This window comes from Panicum virgatum, chromosome 1N, assembly GCF_016808335.1.
Source record: "Panicum virgatum strain AP13 chromosome 1N, P.virgatum_v5, whole genome shotgun sequence".
In the NCBI taxonomy this organism is placed as follows: Eukaryota; Viridiplantae; Streptophyta; class Magnoliopsida; order Poales; family Poaceae; genus Panicum; species Panicum virgatum.
In genome coordinates, this window is record NC_053145.1 from 45,803,620 (window position 1) to 45,830,272 (window position 26,653).

General features: G+C 47.2%; 4 protein-coding genes and 1 long non-coding RNA gene across 5 annotated transcripts; all 5 read right to left on the minus strand.

Annotated features, from left to right (window-relative positions):
* Positions 1-1,281: 1,281 nt before the first annotated feature.
* Positions 1,282-4,223, minus strand: LOC120656098 (CDT1-like protein a, chloroplastic). The gene is made up of 7 exons (XM_039934110.1): positions 3,741-4,223; positions 3,459-3,578; positions 3,133-3,367; positions 2,321-2,938; positions 2,023-2,224; positions 1,847-1,937; positions 1,282-1,702 (listed from the first exon to the last, which is right to left on the minus strand). Exons 1-7 carry the CDS (start codon positions 4,112-4,114, stop codon positions 1,645-1,647), a joined length of 1,698 nt encoding a protein of 565 aa, XP_039790044.1. The 5' UTR covers positions 4,115-4,223; the 3' UTR covers positions 1,282-1,644.
* A 1,939-nt stretch (positions 4,224-6,162) lies between these two features.
* Positions 6,163-8,235, minus strand: LOC120654113 (monooxygenase 1-like). The gene is made up of 6 exons (XM_039931682.1): positions 8,010-8,235; positions 7,746-7,892; positions 7,607-7,663; positions 7,289-7,457; positions 6,937-7,171; positions 6,163-6,840 (listed from the first exon to the last, which is right to left on the minus strand). The coding sequence occupies exons 1-6, from the start codon at positions 8,081-8,083 to the stop codon at positions 6,305-6,307; spliced, it is 1,218 nt and encodes a 405-aa protein (XP_039787616.1). The 5' UTR covers positions 8,084-8,235; the 3' UTR covers positions 6,163-6,304.
* An 860-nt stretch (positions 8,236-9,095) lies between these two features.
* Positions 9,096-12,337, minus strand: LOC120656101. The gene is made up of 4 exons (XR_005667816.1): positions 12,167-12,337; positions 11,829-12,047; positions 11,407-11,720; positions 9,096-9,306 (listed from the first exon to the last, which is right to left on the minus strand). It is a non-coding gene; the product is annotated as an uncharacterized LOC120656101 (long non-coding RNA).
* A 2,753-nt stretch (positions 12,338-15,090) lies between these two features.
* LOC120654114 (E3 ubiquitin-protein ligase EL5-like) lies at positions 15,091-16,462 on the minus strand. The gene has a single exon (XM_039931683.1). It carries the CDS (start codon positions 16,454-16,456, stop codon positions 15,473-15,475), a length of 984 nt encoding a protein of 327 aa, XP_039787617.1. The 5' UTR covers positions 16,457-16,462; the 3' UTR covers positions 15,091-15,472.
* Positions 16,463-19,771: 3,309 nt separating this feature from the next.
* On the minus strand, positions 19,772-21,135 carry LOC120656102 (E3 ubiquitin-protein ligase EL5-like). Its single transcript, XM_039934118.1, has one exon. The coding sequence runs from the start codon at positions 20,911-20,913 to the stop codon at positions 19,966-19,968; it is 948 nt and encodes a 315-aa protein (XP_039790052.1). The 5' UTR covers positions 20,914-21,135; the 3' UTR covers positions 19,772-19,965.
* Between the last annotated feature and the right edge of the window lie 5,518 nt (positions 21,136-26,653).

The following is a 26,653-nucleotide window of genomic DNA, read 5'->3' on the forward strand; positions in this document are numbered from 1 at the left end:
TCATGAATGATCTCGGAATCAAATCCAGCCCAGAAGGATTGACGATTGCTTGCTTCCGGCATTGTCTTGGCACAGGGATCTCGAGCTTAGCTGTGCAGTTAAGGATGGCAACGGGTCGGGTTCGGATCGGGTGAAGTTTCCGTGCACCCGAAATCGAAACCCGAACCCGAAACCGATTCGGGTGGAAATCCATCATCAAAATCAAACCCGCGGATACCCGAAATCCGAATGGATACTCGAAACCCGAATGGATACCCGAAACTCGTGGATAAATATACACATATTCACGTGTACAAACAAGAGGCAACAAATAATAAATATTTTCATGAGTCAAGTTTCAATAAATTTAATGGTCAAAGTAAACAAGTTATCATTAACATATTATAAAACATGAGTTTTAATTCCAAATGATTTATTTCGGATATCCATTGGATATCCACAGGTGGAAACCAAAACCCGAAACCGAACCCAAACCCAAACCCGAACCTGAAAACCGTGGGCGAAAAACCAACACCAAACCCGAAACCCGAAAAACCGAAATCCGCGGATACCCGCACCGAACCCGATCCGCTGTCATCTCTATGTGCAGTTCACTTTGGGCAGCAGTTGTTTCGATACCAGTGTTTACTCACACAGCGTTTACCCAAATGTTGTTTTTCGAGTTGGAGAAAATCTAGTTGCATTGTTCTGCACGGAATATTACAACCGGCTATTTACAGGTGTTAAAAAGAATCACAAAGCATGAGGGCCTCAATCTTGTTATGGGCAAAACGAGTGTTGTATTCATGCATGTCTACTCAAAGCATAGCATAGCAAGATTCTAGCTCCTCTGCTCGGTTAAGAGAGAAGGGATGATTGCAAACCCCACAAAAATGATTTTTATTCGCCATGCTTATTATTTGAGCTTGATTTTTCGCCCTTACATAGCTGTGCTGGATGATAGCAACATTTACATTTGGTCCGGAGTGTTTTTTTGTATGCCATGTGCTTTTATAAACTTTTACTTTTTCTGACTCTTAACTTCATCCATAATATTCTTTGCTCTGAAAACTAACTTCATCCATAATATTCTTTGCTCTGAAAACTATTTAAACTACCCTATCCCTAATCAATTTTTGCAGAGGCTGAATTAACAACCCACAACGAGCATGTGATTCTCTGTCCTCACCGTGGACAGGATACTGGATCAACATAATCCTTGTTTTCACCTTGCATTCAAAAAATGCAACAGAACCGAATCTCAACTTTTTGCTCAGAAATCTGGCAGTGAAGTCAGTCTCCTTGACAATACTATGAAAACTTGTATCTTGATAGTACAAACATGTACCAACAATTTCCTTTTGGCAGTTTACATGCACCCAAACCTTGTAAGGCAGCATTGAAACAGTGGATTACATTGACTTGAGAGATATTCCAGACAATGGAATTTTGACTCAAGTTGTTAGAATGGTTTTGTTATACATGTCATCCATTACATATAGTCAAGGTATCTATCAGATCAGAAACCAAAGGCACATGCACCACATCTCAGGTAACATGGCTGAGCGAATTCTGATTTACACTGTTGACATATGTACATGTTCCCAAACAAGGTGATTGTGGAGTCTAAAAAAAAAGGTGATTGTGGCATTTAGTATATCCTTCCTACTCAGCAGCATACAGTCTTTTGCGAATATCCGCTTGGCTCAAAGTTGCATCAACGCTGAAAATCAGTAATGCAGGGAACTAAGGTTAGCCAAGAATGATAGTAATATCTGGCATTGCAGACAGGGGGAAAATGTATACTACTAATATTGAAATATCAAACATGAGTGTCACAGTTGTCAAAATAAGGATGAGTGTTTACCAGCATAGAACATCTCCACTCCGTGCACTCCTCTCAGAGATCCACTCTGGAACAAGCTCTTTCAACAATGTCAGCTGCTCTTCAACTTCACCTGCAGATGTAACCATTCAGTGTCAAAATCCACTTTGCAGGCATCAGTTAAGCAACAAGGAGAGAGATTATAAGTTCACGCATACTTCTGTCCACAATCTTTGGACTGCTTGCAACTATCTTATGAATCAGCTCCTGCTTTGTCATTACAGACCGCTGTCTTGACTGGTAGATAAGAAATACAACATCAAACATACTTGGCAGGGAAGCAATCAACTTCTGCCTTTTAACCTTATCAGCAAAACCAGTTTCCTTCTCCTCCATAGTCCTCTGTTCCTTCTGCTTTACCTGAAAGGAACACATATCATTAATATATCATTCTTTGTTCACAATCGAGCAAATTATCAACTGAGCTAATTGATGCTGTCATTGGCTAGGACTTACCGACTGAAGGAGGGATTGTGGAAGAAAACTGAGTAATTCATCGTCACTATCAACAGCAGAAATAGCATTTTCGTCCTTTTCATCCATACTAGCAACCTTTGTTGGAGTGGTAAACAACTTAGCACGAGCTGATCTCTTTGACATTTTTAGAGGTGGTGTGCCATAACCTGCATCAGAGATTGGTCTCTTTGGTGTCGTAAGGTCTGGTGTGGATGCCATTAACCTCACTGGCGTAGAGGCATATTTAGCAGGTGTGCCCTCTGAAACTCCAGACATGGATACAGCAACCTTGTCATCCTCCTCTGGCTGAGCTTCTTTAGTAGCAGAAACATAGCTACTGGAGAGGGAATTCCTGCTCAATGGTGATAGAACAGTGGACTCAACCTTCGCCAATTGACTGGTTGCGTTAGCTATTGCAGAACTGATTGGAGACCTCTGCGAAAACCTTCTCTTGAATGACTGTGACATGTGTGACATCATAGTAGCCTGTTGTCCATTGACATCAGAAGCCTCGATTGGGGATGCCGGTTCAGGAACAACTCTTGGGGCAGCCTGGGGCATGCTCAATCTTGTTCGGTTAAATGGATGTGGCAATTCATGCTCTGGTACGTCATCTCCCTGAAATTAATAACGGATGAACCATGATTCTAGCCTTCCTCAGAGTATTATAAGTATACGACTACTTGATTACCATTATCATTTCAGGTCCAATCTAACATTATATGTAAAGCAAATAGTCTATTTTGATTTGAAAAAAAAATCGTGCATCTGATAAGCGGTAATCACCTGTGAAATATAGAAAATCTCCATACCTCAGGATGGTCCCTGAAGAAATCCACTAGCCTCTGCCTGAAGATCCTTCTCAATGCTGAGTATGCAGTTTCCCCCTTCTGCTTCTTGACACTCTCAACAGCACCAACCACAAGGTTCACCTGAAGATCTGGCTTCATACAGCATGTTGTGTCATCACGCAAAAGGATCTTATTGATGACAATTGCCTCGGGCATTATGTACTTGAGCTGCGCAAGATGGCTGTAGGTAAACCTCCTGCAGACAGCATTACGAAAATAAGATATTGAATCGTCACACATCCATTGCAGCAGCAATTCAATGGCTCTTGGTGAGAGGAGATTTTTACCGTTCAGACAGATGCTGGATGCTAGCGCAGATGTTGGGGAAGGAGGCCTTGGATCCCTTCATACGGAGCAGCCGAGTGGAGCTCTCCAGGCAGTTGAAGAACTCACAAAGCATCTCATAACTGATCACAGCAGGAAACAAAACACAAAAATGAGATTAATATCGCCACAAACAAAATTTCGCTAGAAATTCTAGAGCTATCCTAGAGGTTTCGAATCATCGATGCGGGGGTATAGAAGGATGTAACTGGATCCGAAATTACATAATAGTAACAGATCTGTACCTTTCCGGCAGCTTGACTTCAGCCTTGCGCTTGACGGGGCTCTGGCTAGCCCCGGCGCCAACACCGAGCTCCCGCTCGAGGGACTCGAGCTCGTCCGCCTCCTCGGCCGCCGCCCGCGTTCCCTTCTCCGGCCTCCGCAGCCCGAGCGCCGCCCGGCGCACCTCCTTCACGGAGAACGCCACGCTGCGGCCGCGTGCCGTCGGCCTCTCCTCGGGCTTCTCCGGCGTCCAGATCTGCTCGGCCGCCGCCGTGACCTTCGGCGTCAGCTTCTCCGGCGTCAGGATCTGGTCGGCCTTCCACGGCTTCTGCGGCGTGGCGCCGGCAGCCGCCGATGTCTTGGCCTTCTTGGATGGCGTGCCGGCGTCCATCTCCATCTCGGGTAGGGGAGGATTGCGGCGGCGGCAGCGGGTGGGAGGGTTTGGATGGGGTGGGGATTACCTGCGGTGAAACGGGGGTACGGAGGGGGATGCATATATGGCGCGGGTTACCGGGTGATGGCGCCAAGACTTGGCGGGAACGGGAGATGGCGCGAAGGCATGTGCGAGGGCCACGTGGGGGCGGCACGGGGGACGTTCGCTCGCGCCAAGATGGACGCGCCGTTCGCGCCACTTTTCCCCTACCGCAGCAAAAAGCGCGCGCTCACAAGGTGAACACGGAGCACGCTAGCCCAAGTCCAAGCCCAAGCCCAAGACCAAATTGGCCCAAAATACACCCAGGCCTGAACCCCATGATTGACCAGGGATACGGAAAGAATAGGCCCGCGTAGGGTTCTCGGTTTTTGCAGTTTGTTACTTTGTGGAAAAAATCATATTTACCTCCCGGAAGTATGGGCCGAGTTTACGTTTTCACCATGAACTTGAAAACTGAGTATTTTGCCTCCTCAAACCCCCCCCCCTGAACTATGGGCCGAGTTTACGTTTCCACTTTGAACTTGAAAATCGTGTATTTTGCCTCCTCAAACTTTCAAAACCGGATATATGACCTCTCTGTACGGTTTTTCTTAGTGGTTTCCTCTTTTTCTTTTATGTTTATTTAGAATGAATCTTTATAAAATTATAGTAAATATCAAAAAATCATAAAATTGTAAATTAAATTTTGTTGGACTACACAAGAGTGGATCTATGCATTGAACATATTTATGATATAAATTAGTAAAAAAATTATTTTTAGTTTTAAAAATATATTTTTTTGTAATTAATTCATATCTATATCTTCCTTGGTCCAATTATGGTGAAATTTTATGGCAAAATAATAGTTATATTTTTGCGTTGAAGTAAAAAATTTATATTCGTTGGATCATTTATTTTTGACAAACTGAAGTGTCTGGTATAGCTTGGAATTAAACTCTTGAATCTATAACTCAGGCATACATGATACAATGAGCATGAAATTTTACTACAGCTCGATCATTTAATTATTAGACCACCATTACCATAATTGGACCACGGAAATTTTAGATATGAATTAATTATAGAAAATATATATCTAAAATTAAAAATACAATTTTTACTAAAGTATATCATATCATATGTTTACTCCATAAACCTACTCATGTGGAGTCCAACAAAATTTGATTTTATATTTTATGATTTTTTGTGATATACTATAATTTTTCAAAAATTTATCCAAAATAAATATAAAAGAAAAGGAGGAAAACCACTAAGAAAAATCATCCAAGGAGGTCATATGTCAGGTTTCGCGAGTTCGAGGAGGCAAAATACCCGGCTTTTGAATTTAAGGTGGAAACGTAAACTCGACCTATAGTTTAGGGAGATAAATAGGACTTTTTTCTTACTTTGTTGTAAAAAAAGATGTGGATACTTTTTAGCTTGGATTCACATGTATTGAGCGAAATGATGTGGATCTTTGAGAAAAAGGAGAGAAAGCATCACGAATCCTGACTTTTCTCTTATATATATATATTTTCAAATATTTTATGACAATATACAGGTTTGAGAGTTGATTAATCTTGTACCACCTGAAAATTATGATGCGAGAACCAATGTTTGAACCCTACCGGTCACCCAGCACTCTACCAGGAGCATAATCAACTAGATATTTAAGGACAGACTTGGAGTTTATTTTTTATAAAAAATACATGCAACTTTAGTGGACGCAGGATTGCAGAATTTGCACGACTCTTCGACTGGTTATGGTTGGTGCCTGATGTTATTGTTACGAGAGAAAACTGCTGCTAGCTGACTGATGGATGATACTGATTTGGTGTAAGAAAAAACACTGCTGGCTGGTTGGCTAACAAGCCAATCCAATAGAATCGCGCAAATTCTAACCTGATCAAAGGATCGGCATTGCATGCGTTAATTTACAAAGTGTACTAGTGTGTTTATGGGCGTCTGTTCTGTATTTTAAAAAGAAAAACTATGAGTGGGCTTTTGCAATTAGACCATCTAGAGTGAGGAAATTAAACTCAAGATCTGATCTTTATTGGAATAATCCACATCTCGCATGATTCGGAAGCAAACATAAATCCCAGTATTATTCACATGACACCTCAGCTGGCTAGGCCCTACGATCGACAAGGAAATGCTAGAGCCTAGCTTAGCCTAGAGGCGACCGCAGTCGAAGTTGGCATGCCGGAGCGACTTGCTACCCAAGAGAACCAGCACGGCCACGCAGGCGAGCTTCACGACCGGCGACGGCGAGCGCACCAGCAAGACCCCCATGATGTACGACTCGAGAGACAGCAACGCCAGCCGCAGCCTCCTCTCCCTGATGTACGCCTCGATCGCCCCGCCGACGACCCCCTCCCCGTCGTCTTCCCCTTCCCCCGCGCCGCCAGCGGCCCGCGCCAGCGGCCGGGCGAGCACGACGGCGTCCTCCAGCCCCGCCGAGCCGCCCTGGCCGATGAACGGGCCCATGGCGTGCATCGCGTCGCCGGCGACCGTGACGGCGCCCTTCCGGAAGCCGCCGAGCGCGACCTCCCACGGCGGCCGGTACCAGAACTTGGTCACCAGGTTGAGGGACTCCGGGTCCGACCCCCGGACCACCTCCGTGATCTCGGCCGGGCACCGGTGATCCTCCAGCTCCTTCAGCACGTGATCCCTCACGTCCCTCAAGTCCGCGCCGGCGAGCCCTGCATCTGCGCGCACGCCATCAGGTCAGGCGCCGCCGCCGGAAAAAAAATCAAATCAAAGGTCGGCTGCTCGCTGTTCATCAGTTGATTCAGTTCTCGTACCTGCAGCGGAAGGTGCGGGCATGGTGACGAAGAAATGGACCAGGGTGTCAGTGATCGTCAGCCGGCCGATGAAGAAATCACCGACCCTCAGGCGGAGGAACTCGTTCTCGAAGGGGTGGCCGTGCGGGTAGCTCGTGAACCCGCGCAGCACCGGGCGAGGGATCGTCCTCACGGGCGGCAGCCCGAGGTACCTGGCCACCACCGAGTTCGTGCCGCCGTCGCACCCGATCAGGACCTGCATTGTTGACAGGAGTTTCAATTCAGACGGAGAGTGAAAATGATCGAGGCGATCGATCACCTGATGATGGCAGCTTGACGTGTGTGCGTGGTTACAGGTTTCCTGCCGCGTTACCTTGGCCTTGATGGTAGTGCCGTCGGCCATTGTAAGGACGGCGGCGCCACGGCCGCCGGGATCCTCGTGGACGGCGGCGATGCGGCAGCCGAACCGGATCGCCGCCGCAGGGAGGTCCTTGGCCAGCGCCTCGATCAGGTCCTTTCTGTTTAAGCACCGGAGCTCCGTCCTAGCCGAATCAATCAACATTGAGTTTTAATTTGACCAAATTTATTAAAAAATTATAGAAACATATGCAACATTAAGTTAATTTCGTTAAATCTATGTCTAAACCATCATATATATATTTGAAAACGGAAGAATTGCATTCATACTAACCTGACTGGATACCGGTCCCGGGTGGTCTTGTCGCCCTGCATCCACACGTCATGATACCTGAAATGATTTTTCACCTGCGTGTTATTATGTACACTAGTAGGTGACGTAGTTCGATCTAGTGGTGAGGCTAGGAACGTACGAGGTGATGAGACCGGCGGTCTTCCGGAGCTCTCCGGCGACGCCGAGCTGCTCGAGAGCTCGCCACCCGTTGGCCTGGACGCCGATGCCCGCGCCCTCTGCTCGCAAGACCTCGGACTTCTCCAGCACGAGGCTAGCGATCCCTTTCCTGGATGCAGTGTGCAGGTCAGCAGCAGGTTAATCATCACCTTTCCCTTAGCTTGCTCGGTAATGCTACGCTAGGCGGCAGTAGGATGGAAAAACGAGACGAGCAAAGCGAGCTCACCGGTGGAGAGCGAGAGCGGTGGCCAGGCCGCAGATGCCGCCGCCGACGATGACGATGCCATGGGCCTCCGCCATGTCTCTGTCACTTCCTTTCTTTGCTTGCTCTCCTTTGTGTGTGTGTGTGGGCAATTGGGCATGCGCTCTGTACTTATAGAAGAAGGAATGTGGTGTGCTCTAGAAGACTGCAACTACAACAACCGTCCCGAGTCCACGTGCGTCATCCTAGCGATTAAACCGAAACTGGCCAGGCGCTGGCACACACCTGCCGGCGAGCCGGGGCCCGTCGCCGCCACGCGGGCACACGCGCCTCCTCGCCAACGGCGGAGTCGGGTGCCGTCGGCCCTCGGCCGCCGGTGGCTGATTCATCTCGGACTCCACGCGGGCACACAGGTGGCGGTAGGGGCCGGCACGGACGGCAGCAGTGACGCCATCACCGGGCGGACCTCTACAGCGGCGATCCTGAGCGGATTTTGTGCCGCGCGGCGCCAATGCGCCGGCTATCTGTACGGTGGGGATGACGTTGAGATCAGCGACCGGAGGTACGATGGGTGTACATGAAGTGTATATAGGAACAGCTTGCAACGTATTCGAGTTGTGTCGTTATATTTTAATGCACATGGACCGAGGGAGCAGGTGGACACGTGGCTTCGGAGGTTTCTGGAGAGGGAATCTCGCACAGTACAATACCACTTGTAGAACACCACTTGTATAACCCAGTACTCAGAGTTGGAATCTTCAACATTAGAACCCATAGTAAATAGGACTGGCGGTCCAATTTCATCACGCCCTAGCAGATTAAAATAAAGAAAAATAAAGGGACTTCAACAGTTGAGCAATTAAATTTCTCCTCATACAGTGCGCCAACTTTTTGTGAATCACAAAATAAAGGAAAATAACTTTGTGCATGAAGAAATAAAGAATATCAAAATATTTAACACACGAATACAAATATTTTTGCAAGAAATTGACAGCATCTTCCAATCAGTTTTTTGGTACACTAACACGTACAACTAATTACATGAGGTCATGCACAACTATTTGTGCATCACGCGATTTGAGATATTATTTGTTCAAGATGCACACATAGTTTTGGATGCTAAAAATATTTAATTATCTTTTAATCAATATCTATGCAAAAGATATTTACCAAAATTTGCGGGTGACGCAAATATGTTATCAAACATGAAATAATAGTAATTGTTACACACGTGCTCTTTGCTCTATGACATATGTGGAGGACTGCAGGTTGGGCTGGATGAGAGGTCGAGTGCTTCCCTTGCGCACCTGACTTGATCCAACTGTAAATGATAAAAACATGAATATGCACATATCATTTTGATGCAGATAGAAAAATGTCCAAACCATGGAACATGTGAGATGCATATATTTTAGTGTACTCCTGCTAATGGGGCGGGGCATGATGGATTTTTTGGGTGGGTTTTAATACGGGTACTATTGGATGGGTGGGAACGGGTGACACTATGAAATGGGTTGGGGCGGGTTGGGTTGACGACATAGACGGGTTGGGACGGGTTGGGGCGCTATGGTAGCAGGGTTTACGTTTTCGTTTTTGAAAAAAATTTCGGTGGCCACCGAAAATGGTATACCGGCCGAAATTTCGCGATTTTCCGGTAATTTCGACCGGAAAGAGCTCTCAAATTCAAAATTCCGAAATTTCGGTTTTCCGGCCGGAATTTCGTTGCATTTTACCGGTATTCCGTTGCTTTTCACCGAAAAATGATGGAAACCGTCGGAAAATGATGGGAAGTGATCTCAAATTCAAAATTTCGAAATTTCGGTATACCGGCCGGTTTTTTCGGTGCATCTCACCGGTTTTTCGGTGCTTTTCACCGAAAAATGATGGAAACAGTTGGAAAATAATGGGGAAATTATGTATTTATGAAAAGAAATTGAAAATTTTGGGGAGTTTGTCTATATTGATAGATTATAATGCACAATATATAAGAAACTCCAGCACACAATGAGAAATACGAAAACGAAACACATAATTCATGTCCAAAGTGCACACGTACTTAGTCCAAAGTACAAAGTCTATTAAAATTATTACAATTAAGTCCATAGTCCAATTAATACAACACATTGCAATTTGGTTTTAGCCCATTTAAACCGGTTTTCAGTTAATTGAATTTGAAAATCGGAGTTGGAACAACTCGTCATTTCATGTGTAAAATTTTATTTTCTCTCTCTGACTTTGTTGGGATTTTGGTTTGTTATGATTTGTGTGACATGCCCATGAAGTTTCACCTTCGTTCATTTTGTGGTTTGCAAGTTATGCGATTTTCCTGACTTAGGTTTATAACGCTAAAACGTAGACTGTTACATGCGCGAGCAGAGGGAGAGCGTGGGTGAGCGCGCGGGAGAGGGAGGAAGGAGTGGGTGAGGCCGTTGGTCACGGGGAGTGAAAGGGGAGTGGATATTTTCTTAATGGGTTAACGGGTCTGTAACGGATATGAACCCAAATCATCAATTTAACCTACCAAATCAATTTAGATTTGAATGATTTCAAATGCTATTAGCTAATAAAAACCTCTAGTTTTTTATCATAATTTTTGCTGATTTTTTTAATGGTTATTTATAAATTTTTTAAAAATTTTTAAATTCGGAACGAAAAATTCCGAAAAACACCGAAAAAACCAAAAACCGGTGAAGACCGAAAACGAAAAATACACCGAAATTTCGGCGGTATGCCGCCGAAATTTTAAACCCTGTATGGTAGTAGATCGGCACGTAAGTCGCATATCATCTTCCATCGTAACTTCGGGTTGGGGCGGGTTGGGGCATTGGGCCGACGGGGTGGGTCGGGGCGGGTGGTAGTTAGGGCTCTTGAAATATGGGTAGGGGCGGATTTGGGGTGGGTTCAACCCCATTAGCAGACCTATTTTAGTGCAGATAGAAAATGTCGAGACTATTGAAAATAGGAGATGCACAAATTTGTGTGCACACATCATTTTTTTACAAGCTATGAAATAAATCGAGCAATAGAAATATACTAGATTGCACATAGTTTTGTGCACACGGAATATCACAATAAAATGTGTGTTGATCCTCATTCTTCATAAACAACTAATACAAATTAAAAAGGTACAAGACTCCGCGTATTCTTGTGCAAATAGACTATTGCCTAAAATATTTAGATGCATATTCTTTACAAACCACAAAAAGGAATTAGCCAAGAGTGGAATAAAAGGCTGCACATATTTTGTGCCAATAAAAAATTTCGAAATTTGTTCACCTCAATATGATGAGACTGTTTCTCAAACAAGAATCAATCTAAATGTTCGATAGACAATGAAGCATCCTATTTGGTGTAGAAAGTTATATCTTTTTCTTGCAATAAACGAACACACAAGAATCATAAATTGAGGTTCACAGATTACCTCTTGGCCGGCATTGTGCTGTGATGCCTAGCATCGCCCTCCACCGGTTACTGCTTATTGAGGCAATGCACAGGAACAAGTGATGCTCCCTCAAGGAAGCACTGCAGCTTGCGCACCCAGAGGCAGGAGCTCGAGCTTCAGTGCAGGGTGAACACATGGAGCACTTGGCCTGGATGCCAGATCCAGCCGCAGCAGCTTTGCTAAGCAAGATTCAACACAATGCACGAGATCTGGCTGCCGTTTAGTCGTCATCGCCGTTCCTCTGCACGTATACGAACAATTTGTTCTGCCCCCCATATGGTTTGCTTGATTCACTGAAGCCACATGATGAATCATGCTGCTCACTGTCTAAATCATGGAACATTTGCAAATGCACACGACTAATTCATCGAGAACATGACTACTCATATGCTAGAACGTACCTTCCCATTCCGTCTTGTTGGCCCAGTGAGCCCGTTTCCAAATCCTCTTTCGTTGCTGGCGCATCCAAGGCTTGCTGCTCTGATTGCATCATATCTTCGTTAAGATCCAGTAATCGATCTTTGTTGAAATCGATACCGATAACACCTGCATGCTCCTCGCCTATCCGTTGCGCCATCCACCAGAGCTTAAACTGGAAGCACACCATGAGCCCCACGCCCCTGTGAAATCAACAGATCAGATCACTGCCAATCGACACGACCAACCAACGGATTGGAGGGGGCAAAAAATGGGGGAAATCGTTTCTAGTCCCCTCGAATTCCGAGGTTCAGGATCCAACCTTAGTGCGCCGAGGGAGACAACGTGCCGGGCGGCCGGCCGGCTTCGTGAAGTCAACGCCGAGGAAGATTCCACCAACCGCTTCCCCGCCGCGGTCGAGAGGCTTCATCGCGGCGGCCCCCGGCGACACTAGAGCTGGTCGGAGGCTCCGACGAGATTAGCGTTGGTCTGCGGTCCGCGTCGAAGTCGTATGCGGACGCCTCCTTATCCGCCGGCCGCCGGCGCCACCACTGCGCTCGCACCGGCACCCCGGTCACGCCGCCTCCGAGACCTCCCCAGTTCCTGCACCTCGCCGGCGTGGCGGCGGCTCCACTGTCCTTGGATCTCTATCTCGAGGCCAGGAAGATGCAAGATGGCCGGTCGGAGAAGAAACATCGAGATCAAGATTTTTTTTGCCCATCACGTGGGCCCGTATACTAATGTATTCTTCTTTTAATAATTTAGGTATATATAATAGAGAAGGAAAGAAAAATCAATGACGGTTCCGTATCCCAAGAACGAGCGGTCAACAGGATGGGTGTCTGTCCGTTCAGATACCCGGCGGAATGGCCGCGGGTGGCTCATTTTAATTTCCCCTCATCCGGCCGCGCGTCCAGTCCTGGTCTGCTAACTAGCCAGTGGAGGCAGGCCGTGCGGAAGAAGCAAAGCGAGCACAAGTCAAAGACGACCGCGCGACTAGTCGAGTCTGCGGGGCGGCGACCACCGCACGGCCCCGATGCGGCCAATATAATGCACTCCAATATTTTTGGAGAGTCAAAGTTTTTCAAATTTGATCAAATTTTTAGAGAGAATCATAAAAATTTATGGCATCAAATATATATATTATAAAAATATATTTAATGGAGAATCTAATGGTACATATTTAATATCATAAATGTTATTATTTTATTGTATAAATTTGGTCAAACTTGAAAAAATTTGACTCCAAGAATGTTGGAATGCCTTATATTTTAGGACGGAGGGAGTACATGATTGTGAGAAAAATAAAATCAACACTTGCGTCTTGCAACATTTGTGGAATGGCACTGCAATATTTCCAAATGTATATCTATATCAACAGCATGGAGCTAGAGCTGAGGCCTGCCACTAACGTCGGCTTCTTCAACTCCCACGCCATGTAAAACCTCGCTCCGCGCCACGTGATTACCGGAGGCCACCATCGTATGCATTAAGCCAATCTGGAGTGTTATAGAAGTGTGATGAGTATTAAATGTCATGCTATATAAACAAATTTGCTGACATGACAGAGTTATTTATGAAAAAAAAGGAGAGGGAGTTCATGGATCATCACCATAATATTTCTCCGGCACAATTACAAATTCTCAGTCTTGATAAATGTGTGATGACATTATCCACTTAGACCGGTCTAATCTTTTTTTCCTTTTTGTTGCATGTCAAAGTTGATTCGTTCTTAGGTGTACTTGCGGTTTGGAGAAGTCATTATGCGATTGAGATTTGCATAGGTTTTGCTTAGCTTCTGGTTATCTTCTCTACGAGCAGCGTTGGCGACCATGGGAGCAACACATAGTGGTCATGGTTGTAATGATTGTGGTAGACAAAAAGGACAATTGATTTTTTTTATCGTAACAGTCTTTTGTTGATAAGTTTATCTTCCCAACTGAGTTTTGCTTTGCATAATACAAATCAGGTATAAGATGTTCTCGAGCATTTATTTTTAGAAAATGGTTTCCCACGACACAATAATTTTCTTACATGTGTTTTTTAATAACTAGCAAATATGCTCGTGTGTTGCTATGGGAAGCAATATAAATATATTAATTAGCATATAAATAATTTGTATATTATACTCATATGTATTTTATAATAGTATAGTACGTGTCGGTCGAGGATTTTAGTATTTTTTTCAATTTTACTCGTCAAGCGTAATTATAAATAGTTTCATATCTTAATTCAATATACGGCCATCCAGGTTCAGATTAGAACTCCAATTGATGAAAGAATTATTACTTGTTTTTGTAATAGTAGCGATAGGGATTTCTTACGTGCGTGTTTGGTTCATGTTATAACTACGGACAATGTTATCTGTTAGGTGCCTGAACACCCTTAGATCGTGATTGGACGGTTCTAGTGTGTCTTCATCCTCCCGCTCGATCCACTACTACAGAATAGATCTTTGTTCCAGGCCATTTATCCCAGTTACCTTTAGGCCCGGGACAAAAGGTGGCTTTTGTCCCGGGTCCAACGGCTAGCCGGGCCAACGGGAGACAGGGGCTTTTTGTCCCGGGTGGAGCCACCAACCGGGACAAAAGACCCTTTTGTCCCGGTTGGTGGCTCCACCCGGGACAAAAGGCCCAACCCTTTTATCCCGGGTGGTAACATCAACCCGGACTAAAGGCCCAACCCTTTTATCCCGGGTGGTAACACCAACCCGGACAAAAGGGCCCTCCACGTGATAGTTCAAAAGTAAGTTATTCTATACTAAGTCACGTGTACTACTTAGGTGAGTTGGCAAGGAAACCATGCGCTAGGCAAGAGGTCTTGGGATCGAATCCCGTGGTGTGCAAAATTTTTTTTAACATCAGGCACCTTTTGTCCCGGTTCTGCCACCCGGGACAAAAGCCAACCGAGACAAAAGTCTCGAGGCTTTTGTCCCGAAAGCCTTGTTGGCTTTTGTCCCGAAAGCCTTGTTCCGGTTCCAAAACCGGGACAAAAGCCAGTTTGAAACCGGGAGAAAAGGCTGAATCTGTAGTAGTGATCGGCTCCCTTTTTATCATTTCCGTTGAAGCAAAGAGAAAATGTGCTTATCCCGATCGGGATAGGAGGAGGTGCCAACTCCATTGACTTTTGAGCCTTCTAGTTATTTGCACATCCTCAATGAACACACATAGAAATAGTGGATATACTCTCATTATAAAAAAAACAAGTGACAAACGATTGATTTAACTGTTCAAAGCAATTTACGCAAGGAACTTTCTTTGAGGGAATATATAATTTCTTGCTACGGAGACCGAAAAGGGGTTGTGGATACTGCTATACGAACAGCGGATGCTGGCTATCTTACACATAGACTTGTTGAAGTAGTTCAACATATTATTGTGCGTAAAAGAGATTGTGGTACTATTCGAGGTTGTGAGTCCGCAAAATGGGACGACGGAAAACTTTTTGTCCAAATTGGTCGTGTTTGGAACATTCATGTCACACACGTAGTTGAGGGACTGTATTTTGGTAAGGTTCGACGGGGCTCAAACCTGAGTCCGTGACGTACCTTAGTTTTCACAATCAATGGTGAATTCCCATATGACGTAATCCGGTGCATTGGCACAGGTCTTGACCCACATCTAGAACATCAAAATGCTTGTGTTGGAGCCTTGGAGCCATCTAAAGCATTCAGATGAGATTTAGCTTTTTCCAACAGATCCCTGGGTTGCCTTGCCCCGCCCTGCTCCACGTCGTCTCCTTCGCCGGCGCCGCCGCAGGAGCAAGAGGAACTCGGCCCCGCCCCTTGCCTTCCGAAGCTCCACAGCCTCCGAAACGACCTCGGTCTCGCCGAGCCGGCCTGCGACCTGGCCGCGTGACGCGGGGTCGGCGCCGGCACGGGCGACTCCGGGATCTCAATCACCAGCACGACTGTGCTGCCCGTCGAAGCGGTCGTGTCCGCGTCGGAGGCCACGGTCACTGCGCGCTGGTCGGACACCCCGAGAAGCACGCTGGCCGGCAGGTTGGCGGCGTAGTTCGCCGGCTCTGGCGGCACCGGCCGGAGAGCCAAGGCAGGTGCGGGAGACGCGTCGGGCTTGGCGATGGTGAGCCGGCAGAGCGGGCATGTGGTGTGGGACGCCAGCCACGTGTCGACGCACGCGGCGTGGAAGCCATGGCCGCAGCGGGGCAGGTACCGGGCCTCCTCGCCGTCTTCGAGCTCCGCGAGGCACACCGCGCACTCCGCCGCGTCCTCCTCCTCCGACGACGACGAACCCGGCGCCGCCTTGCGGTACACCGTGACCGGCAGGGAGCCCAGCACGTCGGGGTCGACGCCCCGGGCGGCCCGGATCCCGCCGCCGCCGCCCGCCGCCCGTCCGCCACGGCGCCGCGACGCCCGGGCGCCATGCCTGTCGCTGCCCGGCCTGTCCCACACGTCGAAGAAGTACTGGAAGGTGACGACACCGGCGGCGATGACAACGAAGATCAGGATAGTGGCGGCTACGGTGGCGATGCTGCCGGCCGTCAAGACGGACCTGGCGGCCGCCGCCACGGGCGCCGTGGCAGGGCCGGCGGCGGCGCCGATACTCGGCCATGGCGAGTCCATGCTGACGTCGCCGGTGCCTTGGCGCGTCATGTTCGGTGCGTGGTGCGCGGCGAAGCGCAAGTGTATGCCGAGCACTGGGGAGCTCGCGCACATATACGAATAGGAATACAAGAAGCAGGGGGGGCGCACGAAGTGTCCGAGCATTGCCGCGATGGTGGGGGACATTGGCGTTGATGTGACGGGGCGCGTGCGCGGAGGAGGAAGAAGGCGCCGAGGAGGCGCGCCGTCTGCGGCTGCGGCTGCGGCTTGGAACTTGGAAGGCGAGTTTTTTTGCTGGTGCTTAGGGCCCGGCCGGTCAGCGGTGGCGATGAGACCGTGAGATTCCACGGACGCGAGCGGTTTACTGGCGCTGTCGCGGCGCGCGCCTCTCAGCGTCAGTTGCAGGCGTCTTGCAGCTGCAAGCCTGCAATGCACCGGTTTTTTATTGATTTGGTGGGGCATGTGGTTTTATTTTGTGGAAAACGATCCTAAAAGTTGTTATATTCCTCGCAAAAAAAGTATAGTTATTTGTAGTTTCATCACAATAATTCAAAGAAAGTGGCACCCTAGAGAATCAATTTGGAGGAAAGATACTATCCAAGTATTTATTAGTTTATTTTAATGAATAACATGTTTGGAGCAAATTAGCTGCTATTGTTTCAAATTAGTCTCTTTTTTCTACTCAAATGAAAGAACGAAGTTGAGTAATTGACCCTCAGAAAAAAAAAAGGAAAGAGAAAGAGCAAGATTGTTGATAACGACTTCCTTCCATCGCAAAAATCTGAATGCTTTAGCACCAGCAGTCAACATGGCCAGGGGTGAAAATTAGGAGGTGCCCATGTATCAATAGAAAAATATAAAAACAGTGATTAGACCTAAATTTTCACTATGTATGCATCCCTTATAACTCAACTTTATACACCCATAAGGAGAATGCATCCCCTTCAATTTACTCTAGCTTCACTATTAATAAACATATGGCACCTTATTCCCTCGCAAAAGATGGCATCCTAAATGTTTTTTTCCCTCCTTTTCTGCCATGAGTAAACTGTCATTTCCACTTGACGACTTGAAAGCTAACATGGCAAATCGAAATGTGGTTTTGCTGATTTATTAAACTTAAAATTGACAGCGACATGGGGCAAAAAAAAAAAGCTTAACGCGCACGAGGATCATGAGATGCGTCAAATGGTCAATGCTCATTCATCGGTTTCACGGCTTGACTTCCAATCCGCTGGCTGCTTGTTGACAAGGACGGACCGAGGACGACAAGCATGCGTACCAAACAAAGACGTACGTGGCAAGATAGATTTGATGCGGTTGAGGTCGCCGCCGACAATGAGTTACCTGTTACAGAATCTCCGGCGCATCAAATAGACAAGCTAAACACGTCTCACAAACCCAAATTAGGTCCTGTTTAGATCCCAAAACGCAAAATACAAAATTTTTGTAAATCGCTTATATGGTGTACTAAATGTAGTCGAAAAATACATCGCATTACACAAATGGATTGTAAATCGCGAGACGAATCTAATGAGCCTAATTAGGACGTGATTAGTCACTAAATTACTACAGTAGTGCTACAGTAAATATACTCTAAAGATCGATTAATTAGGCTCGTTAGATTCGTCTCGTAGTTTAGAGACGAGATATGCAATTAGTTTTATAATTAGTTTATATTTAATATTTCAAATGTTGAAGATTCTCTTCCAAAAATACAAAAATGCAAAATGAAATAAACAAGGCCTTATTGTTTGACGCCAAAGTTCAATAATCGTGCGCTACATCTTGAATTTTTTTTTCTCATTAGGAGAACTCAATTTCTCCTTACAACCTTTCTTTGCATCCTAGACACGTACTCAGTTCATGGCTAAGGCTTTGAGTGAGCAACCGGGTCGAAGATTTTAGTCACAAAGGTGTTAGCCTGTCTGCACCGCGTACTAGGAGGGAGCCGCTACCGCTCCCTCTAGTACCAATTCAGCTGCATCGAGGTCCTCTATCCCATATACTACGCTCGCGCATCCTCCAAATCGAATGGAGTAGCGGCCGTCCACTACGCTCGAGCCGGACCCACCTCACTCCCCCCCCACCCCCCACGCGCGCACCAAGATGTACCAGCCGCCCCTCTTCCCCCCTTCCCTCCTCCACCTTGCCATCGTCATGAATATATGCCGGGAAGGTCTCGGCTCCGCCGTTCCCGAGTTGCACCGGCCGCAAGCGGAACTCGCCGGCCTCATGGAGGTGCGCGAGGAGCGTCGAGAGCTTCTCCGCGTCGCGCGACGCCGTCCTCTGCGCCCCACGACACCCTCCTCAGCACCGCGCGATGCCTCTGCTGCTCCACTCTCTCGCGGCCGAGGATCCACCCATGCTCCTTCCTCTCGCAGCCGCGTGCGACGCTACGCGCGCCCACGGCCCCGCGCTCTGCCTGGATCGTACCTCTGCTCTCCGCGCGTACGGATCCGCCAGCTGAGCTCGAGGCCGCCGGAGAGAGGGAGGAGGGTTTCACCAGGATGGAGGGAGAGTGATGTGGAGGGAGGAGGTGAGAGGAGAACGACCGGGACCCTCCGCGCACCCCGCTCGTGCTCGGAGCTCTGAGCCGTGCCGCTGGCGCTCCACCCGCTACAGCTCGGCCTTGACGAGGAGGTGCGGCGAGGTGGCGACGACCGCGAGGAGACGGAGGCCGGAGGAGAGGCGGCAAGCGAGCAGCGACGACGGAGGGAGGGAGAGGGAGGGAGGGAGGGAGGGAGAGAGGACGGGCAGAGGGAGGGGCTGAGAGGTAAAAAAAGAGAAAAAACTTATGTGTGGGTCTCAGCTGAGGTAGTTGGTATAGAGGGAAATATAGAGTACGGATGGATGCGAGAGAGCTGGATATAGAGAGAATCTCGATAATCAGAACATAATATTCTATTTAGAGGATGAATATAGAGGATGATGGGTGTATATAGCCTTAGGCGGTGGAGTCATGTGCATAGCTGTATCTATGTTCTTCGTAAACCGTAGTTAGGTTTACACTCCCTACATATACCTTTTGGTTCAAATTACACCTAATAAAATTAATTAATCTCCACCTATGCATGAGAAATAAAAAGATTAATTAAAACTCCACCTATGCATGAGAAATAAGAAGATTAATTAATTTTTATCATTATTTTGGTAGGTTAGAATATTTAATAAGAAATTAAATGTTGGAGTTTAGAATTACATGAAAAATTATAATATTTTTTTAAGTACGCATTGTGATGTACACTACTATCATGTAAAATTTAAAATTAAATTTATACATGCAGAAATAAAAAAGGTAAATCATATTATAAGGTCCAATGAACTAAATACATAATTTAGGAGATAAATTGAACTAAGTTATAGTTTAAGAGGTTATTCAGACAAAAAATTTTATTTTCTGAAAAAATAAAGGACAACCTTTTCGTTGCTCCTTGACGGATGAACGGAGAACGATGAACAATTCATCGGAAGGAAGCGTGAAAACTAAGAATAAATAAAAAATAATTTACATATTCTAAAACTAAAAGAAATGCTATACTGAATATACATGTGCGCTATTACAGAGAGCTCTGAAGATTGGTGCGGCTCTCCTGCCGGTCGGTGGTAACGCTGACGCCCTGCTCCAGGTCGGCTCCTTCGCCGGCACCGGCGCATGAGCAGGAGGAGCTCGCCCCCGCCCCTTGCCTTCCGAAGCTCCACAGCCTCCTGAACGACGATCTCAGCCTAGCTGAGCCCGGCGACTTGGCGGCGTTGGGCGGAGCAGGCGCCGGCACGGCCGGCTCCGGGATCTGGATCGCCAGGGCTCCCGTGGCGCCGGTGGAGGCGCCCGCGTCCCCGTCGGTGGCCATGGTGCCCGCGCCCTGGTCGGGCACCCCGAGGAGCACGCTGGCGGGCAGGGTCGAAGCGGCGTAGCTCGCGGGCTCCGGCGGCACCGGAGGGAGAAGCGCCGAGCACGGCGGCGCGTCGGGCTTGGCGACGGTGAGGCGGCAGAGCGGGCAGGTGGTGTGGGACGCGAGCCACGTGTCGACGCACTCGGCGTGGAAGCCGTGTCCGCAGCGGGGCAGGAACCGCGCCGCCTCGCCGTCCTCGAGCTCCGCGAGGCACACGGCGCACTCCACCGTGCCCTCCTCCTCCGCCCCCTTGGAACCCGCGGCCGCCGCGCGGTACACCGTGACCGGCAGCGAGCGCAGCAGCTCCGGGTCGACGCCGCCCCTGGTCCTCGCCCGGATCCCACGACCACTACCGCCATGGCGCCGCCGCCGCCGCGCGCTCGGCGCGTCTTCCGAGAGCTCCCCTCTGTCCCAGGCGTTGAAGCAGTACTGGAGCGAGAGGAGGACGATTGCAAAGACGACGAAGACCAGGACGATGCCCGCCACGGTGAAGATGCTGCCGAGCGTCATGGCGCCCGCCGCGGCCGACTTGGGCGGCGCGGGAGCGTCGGCGGCGACGTCGCCGCCGCTCCGCCGCGACGGGCGCGCGGCGCCTTGGTCGGAATCATGCGCCATGTTGCTGGACCGAACTGAACCCCCGGGTTGGTGCTCGTCGATGGATCAAGCGGGCACTCTCGATCGAGCTCGCACGCACCTATATATATCCCAGTCAGGGGGAGCGAGCCGGAGGCGTTCGAGTGTGATGCCGTGACGACGGGGACAGAGTGGTCGACGCGGCGTGCGCGTGCCGTAGGGATGTGAGTATGTGACGGGGGAGGAGAAGGCGCGGCAATCCTAAAAAAAAAAAGGAGAAGGCGCGGCGAAGTTGTGGCGCGCTTGCACCTGGCTGCGGCCGCGCGGGCTGGCTTGGCGGCCAAGGCGCTCTTGCTCGGAGTGGCAGCGCGGCGCACCTGGCCAGGCGAGGCGTGCGGGACCGGCCGGGCCTGCCGGTCAATGGCGACGGCGAGACCGCGACCGAGAGCGACGGATAGGGGGAGTGGCATCTTGGACTCTTCCATCGAGCACCAACGGTTCGCCCGTGCACTTTCTTTGGTTCTTCCTTTGAACGAAACGTGCGCGCGCAGTGGAGCGGTGGTTTTGGTTGGCCGGTTAGTTTGCGCGACCCCTGATATTGACTCGCAAGACCGCGCCGGCATTTCGAGCTTGCTTGCTTGGATGATAATTTTCGTTAGATATATACTAAATTGTTGGTAAGAAATTTAGATACTTATTTGATTTAGTGCTAACATATGGCAACCACTTCATTTTTCTCTTGTAAGGTTTAGGGGTTGTTTGGTTTGATGCCATAACTCGTCACGCTACAGTGCCATGGCGGGTGTGACGCTCACAAACCCCGCTGCAACTCTCTGGTGTGGTAGAGTGTGGCCACGATCCAAACAGGTATTTAATGTTTATGGTTACTTGCCATAATTTTAGTCGAAGTGATCAATTTTTTATTTAAATATGTCTCCTCATCAGGTGACTTAGATATTGTATTTTTTAAGTCACTTGTAACACTAGACTCAAAAAACAGAACATAGAAACAAAACAAAATAAAATAAAACAAAACAAAACAAAAATAAAACAAGACACATAAATCGATCCTGGACGAGATCCGACGGTTCACGTTGGTGACTTTTGCAAATACAAAATCTAAGTCATCTTAAAAAGAAGTAAATCTCCTTTAATTTAAAAGCAAGAACCAATTGGTAGTCAAATCTTATTGATATGCTTTGATTTTGATATGGTAGCAAACCAAGAGACTCTTCCTTCCGACCGAATATTGCCAACTTTTGCTTGCTGCATGTCTCCATCTGAATTTATCTACTCCGGTTAGCTAAGACTGTCTCCAACAGAGGACTCAAATTTGGAGACCTATTTGTCACGTACCTAAAAGAGAACTTCTCCAACAGAGAGCGCAAAAGGAAAGCCCAACACACGGACTGTTTGTTTCGCGGGCGGGTGATGAAATTTTCGCGGGAGACGAAAGGGCATGTTTCGTGCATATTGCAGGCTTTTTGGCAAAATGGCGGGATTATATTCTCGCGCCCGGCTGCGTGTGAGAAGGGAGTCGAGCTGCTGGCGAGGTAGCCGCCAGCAACCGGCGGCACAAGTCTGGCCGTTGGCGCATGAGTCAGCCAGATATGTTTCTGAATGTGATGTTTGTCAAAGAGTTAAGGCTAGTCACTTGAAAGTAGCTGGTACTCTCCAACCTTTACCCATTCCATCCTGGAAATGGGAGGACATCAGTATGGATTTTATCGTTGGTCTACCCACTACTCCTCATAAGCATGATTCTGTTTGGGTAATCGTTGATAGACTCACCAAGACCGCTCATTTTATTCCAGTACACACAACTTATTCTGCCAAGAGATATGCAGAAATTTATCTCGATCAGATTATTCGTTTGCATGGAATTCCTAAGACAATTATTTTTGATCGTGGGCCTCAGTTTATTGCGCGTTTCTGGGAGCAAATGCAGGAATCCCTTGGAACAAAATTGATTCGTAGTTCAGCTTATCATCCACAAACAGACGGGCAAACTGAATGAATCAATCAAATCCTTGAAGACATGTTGAGGGCATGTACTATTCAATATGGCAAGAACTGGGTTAAGTGCCTAGCACTGGCAGAGTTTTCATATAATAACAGTTATCAATCCAGCTTTCAAATGTCACCATTTGAAGCATTATACGGTCGAAGGTGTCGAACTCCTTTGAATTGGTCGCAAGCTGGAGAACGCAAAATTTTTGGGCCAGATTTAGTCTCTGAGGCAGAGGAGAAAGTCAAAGTTATCCAGGTTAATCTTAAAGCAGCTCAATCAAGACAGAAAAGTTATGCAGACAAAAGAAGAGATCCTTTACAATTCGAGGTAGGGGACTTCGTATATTTGCGAGTATCTCCTACTAAAGGTGTTCAACGCTTTGGCGTAAAAGGGAAATTAGCACCCCGATACATCGGACCATTTGAAATTATCGAAACTTGTGGACCCGTTGCCTACCGACTTCGTCTTCCATCTCAGTTGGCTGCCATTCATGATGTCTTTCATGTATCACAACTCCGGAAGTGTACCAGGGTACCTACTGAGATCCTTGAACCACAGGATATCGAGATTGAATCCGATCTATCTTATACGGAGTATCCAATCAAGATTCTTGACACCAAAGAAAGAAGTACTAGAAGGGAGAAAGTTAAAATGTACAAAATCCAGTGGAATCAGCATACTGTAGAAGAAGCTACTTGGGAGACTGAAAATTTTCTCCAACGAAACTTTCCCGATTTTCTTAGAACCAATCCAGGTACCAAGTCTTTGCATCCTTTTCTTCCTGTAATCTCAGGACGAGATTCCTTTTAGGGGGGAAGGCTGTAACACCCTGGGTGTCTACACAGTAATTAAATAGGTGTCTGCACAGTAATTGTGTATGTTTGCTATGCATCATGTGCTTGAAATGCTTAAAAAGGATCTTTTTGTATTTATAAAAGGCTATATGTGTAATTATGATTTTATGCAAGGTCCTTTCTTTAGTTATTTTTGAATATAGCTTTTGTGGAGGGTGTTTTTGCAAAATTTCAGTGCATTTAATGCATGGCAACAAAATTTACTTTTAAGTCTATGTTTGAAGTGAATTTGCTTTGAAAAAGACAAATTTCCTAGAATTCAAAATCCCTTCAATGATTTTAATTTTAGCTCTTGAATCTTTGGTCAAATAAATTTTTGCACAACATCAAAGTTGTAGATCTTGAAAAGTTGAACAACTTTCATGTTGGGCACTTTTCCATTTGAGCTTTGGTTTAAAAGTTATCGCTGGTTTACAGTTTAGTCCCTGGAATTTTTGGTAATTGCAAAATCGCCCTTATTTCCATCTCCCACCTCCCTGCTCTGTTCTCGCCGCCGCCCACCGACAGCGCCACCGCCGGCGCCGGGGAAAGCTTTCCCGGCCATTACTCCGCCTCGCGCTGGCACCCACGCGTCGCACCGCTCCTCCTCCCCCCTCCTGTTGCCTCGCGCTGGAGTTCCCCGGCCGTGCCACGCGCCCCGCAGCTTCCAGAGCCGCCCCGACGGCCGCCACCACGACGCCGCCGTGGACAGCCCCGGGCAGAGCCCGCCGCCCTCTCCTCACGCGCGCCCGAGCAATAAAGGAATCCCAGAAACCCATTCCCCTCGCTCTCTTGCTTTTCCCTCGCGCCCACGCCTCGGAACGCCGTCGCCGCACCACCCCGAACCCCGGCGAGCTCACCCCGCCGCGGAGCCGCCTCACCGCCGCTCCTCCGCCCGCTCTGACCCCCTAGCAAGCACCGCCTCGCCCTCGCGCAACTCCCAGTCCACTTCCCCTCGCCCGAATCCCACCGGAGCCACCCCGCCGCCGTGCTCTGAGCCCGCAAGCCGCCGCTCGCCGTCGACCCGCCATATCCGGCCCTCCTCTCGAGCTCCAAAGCCACCCAGAGGTGCGCCTTGGTCTCCTTAACCTCCCATGCCCCTCCACTCTCGCCGCCGGCGCTCACCATCGCCGGATTTGGCCGGCCATCCTCCCTCTGTGCTTTTCCCCACGGCCGAGGACCCCGTGCTAGAATTTGAGAAACCCCAGGGGGTTATTTGAATAGCTCAAGATTCATATGAATAGTGCCTTAGGGACTGCTTTGTAATGTTTTTCAGTGAACTTTGAAATTCAATATCAATTCGTATAAAATTCGTAAAATAGCAAATCTTGATATTTTGGAATCCTCTTGAAGAGCTCTATGCAGTAGAACCATAATATGTTAGGCTTTAGTTGCAATTTTTTGCTGTAGAATTTAATTTGTGTTACTAGTGCTTAAATATTAGTTGTTTTCATCTTTTTCTTAAGGGAAAATTCGATTCATGCCACCACAACTCCGTGAAATTGGGTGTCATGTTGAAAATCATGCCACTCAATGGCATGATTTTCAACATGAGATCCAATTTCAAGAAATTGGAGTGGCATGGATCCAACTGACCCTTTTCTTAACTACTGTACAAAGTCATGTCTTGCAGTGAAACTTTTATGGTAGTTCACTATTGTAACACTTATTTTGCTATAAAAATTTCATGAGCAGTTCTTTGGTGTAGCTATTTATTTGATTTAATCTTTGTTTAGTAGACTTTAATTATGGTAAATAGTTTCTGTTCATAATAAATCATGATTTTATTTCTGCATGCTCTTTCTGAGTAGCTTAATTTGTACAGGAAGTTTGAGCCTGAGTTCATGACTAGAACAGGAGCTAAAATTGAATCTTTCTAAACTGCTGTCTGTTTTGTTTATTTTCTCAGAATTAATTCTGTGTAGATAAAATCATGAAAAATTCACAGTGGCTATATCATCCCTGTGTAGACCTACTGTTAAATTTTGAGCTCATGTTTTGTTTTAGTTTGACTAGTATAATTCAAACTTGTTCTAGGTGTTGTCTGAATGAATGAATTGTTGTGATTAAATGGCTACATGTCTTGGCATGATTTTTACAGGGTAGCTTAATTTGTTTAGGGTAATTTTTGGTAAATTAATTACTGTTTTTACTTTGAGTTATATGTTTATTTGCAAACATGGAAGTAATTGCTATAGGAATCCACCCCCACTTGTTCATGAAGTTAGTCAACTTCTTTTGTGCTGTTGATCATGATGCCTTGTGTAGTTAAATTTGTTATTTAACTACTCTATAAACGATTGCCCATGTATGTTTTTAATGTTGTTCTTGCATTACATATAGACGCGACTGCCTTATCGGACGGGACGTACGAGCTGATCCCGGAATCTGACGGAGGTGATCTCGAAGCTCAAGTAAACACTGCTGAACTAACTGAAGCCCCGAACCAAAGTTCGGAAGAGCCTAGAGCTGAAATAGTTAGCAACTACCGAGAAGGCAAGCCCCGGACATAACCTATATTTCAAATTATTATCATTTACTGTTATTATTTACTTGTGCATATACACTTCTTAGGATTTGAATTGAAAACCTAGATGCATAATCCTAGGAACCTATGTACTGAACACTAGACCTGAGTTCGACTACCTGCTAAGCTTATAGGACCGGTAAAAGTCGAGTGATTGCCTGTTTACTTTCTGTTATCAATATAAGGACGACGGACGGGGTTGTGATCGATATCATAACTTCATGTGAGACCCCGTCTGTGCTGATGAACTTGCTAAGGTCGCGGTGTGTGGTAGTGCTGGTTAAGTTTTTGAAAGTACTAGTCACATGCCGTAAATATGGTACGCGGCAAGCCTAGTAGCCGATTGGACCGGGGAGTGAATATACCTCCCACTCTCTCTTAGGGATAGGTTTTATTTTATGTTGCGCAACA

Excerpts from the sequence above, each read along its gene's own strand:
- LOC120656098 (XM_039934110.1), bottom strand. The coding sequence starts at position 4,114 with ATGGAGATGGACGCCGGCACGCCATCCAAGAAGGCCAAGACATCGGCG. Across the intron at positions 1,938-2,022 it reads TCCAAAGATTGTGGACAGAA|GTGAAGTTGAAGAGCAGCTG; the intron begins GTATGCGTGAAC and ends TTACATCTGCAG. Across the intron at positions 1,703-1,846 it reads AGTGGAGATGTTCTATGCTG|CGTTGATGCAACTTTGAGCC; the intron begins GTAAACACTCAT and ends ACTGATTTTCAG.
- LOC120654113 (XM_039931682.1), bottom strand. The coding sequence starts at position 8,083 with ATGGCGGAGGCCCATGGCATCGTCATCGTCGGCGGCGGCATCTGCGGC. Across the intron at positions 7,458-7,606 it reads CGGGACCGGTATCCAGTCAG|GACGGAGCTCCGGTGCTTAA; the intron begins GTTAGTATGAAT and ends TGATTCGGCTAG. Across the intron at positions 7,172-7,288 it reads GCACTACCATCAAGGCCAAG|GTCCTGATCGGGTGCGACGG; the intron begins GTAACGCGGCAG and ends TCAACAATGCAG.
- LOC120654114 (XM_039931683.1), bottom strand. The coding sequence starts at position 16,456 with ATGACGCGCCAAGGCACCGGCGACGTCAGCATGGACTCGCCATGGCCG.
- LOC120656102 (XM_039934118.1), bottom strand. The coding sequence starts at position 20,913 with ATGGCGCATGATTCCGACCAAGGCGCCGCGCGCCCGTCGCGGCGGAGC.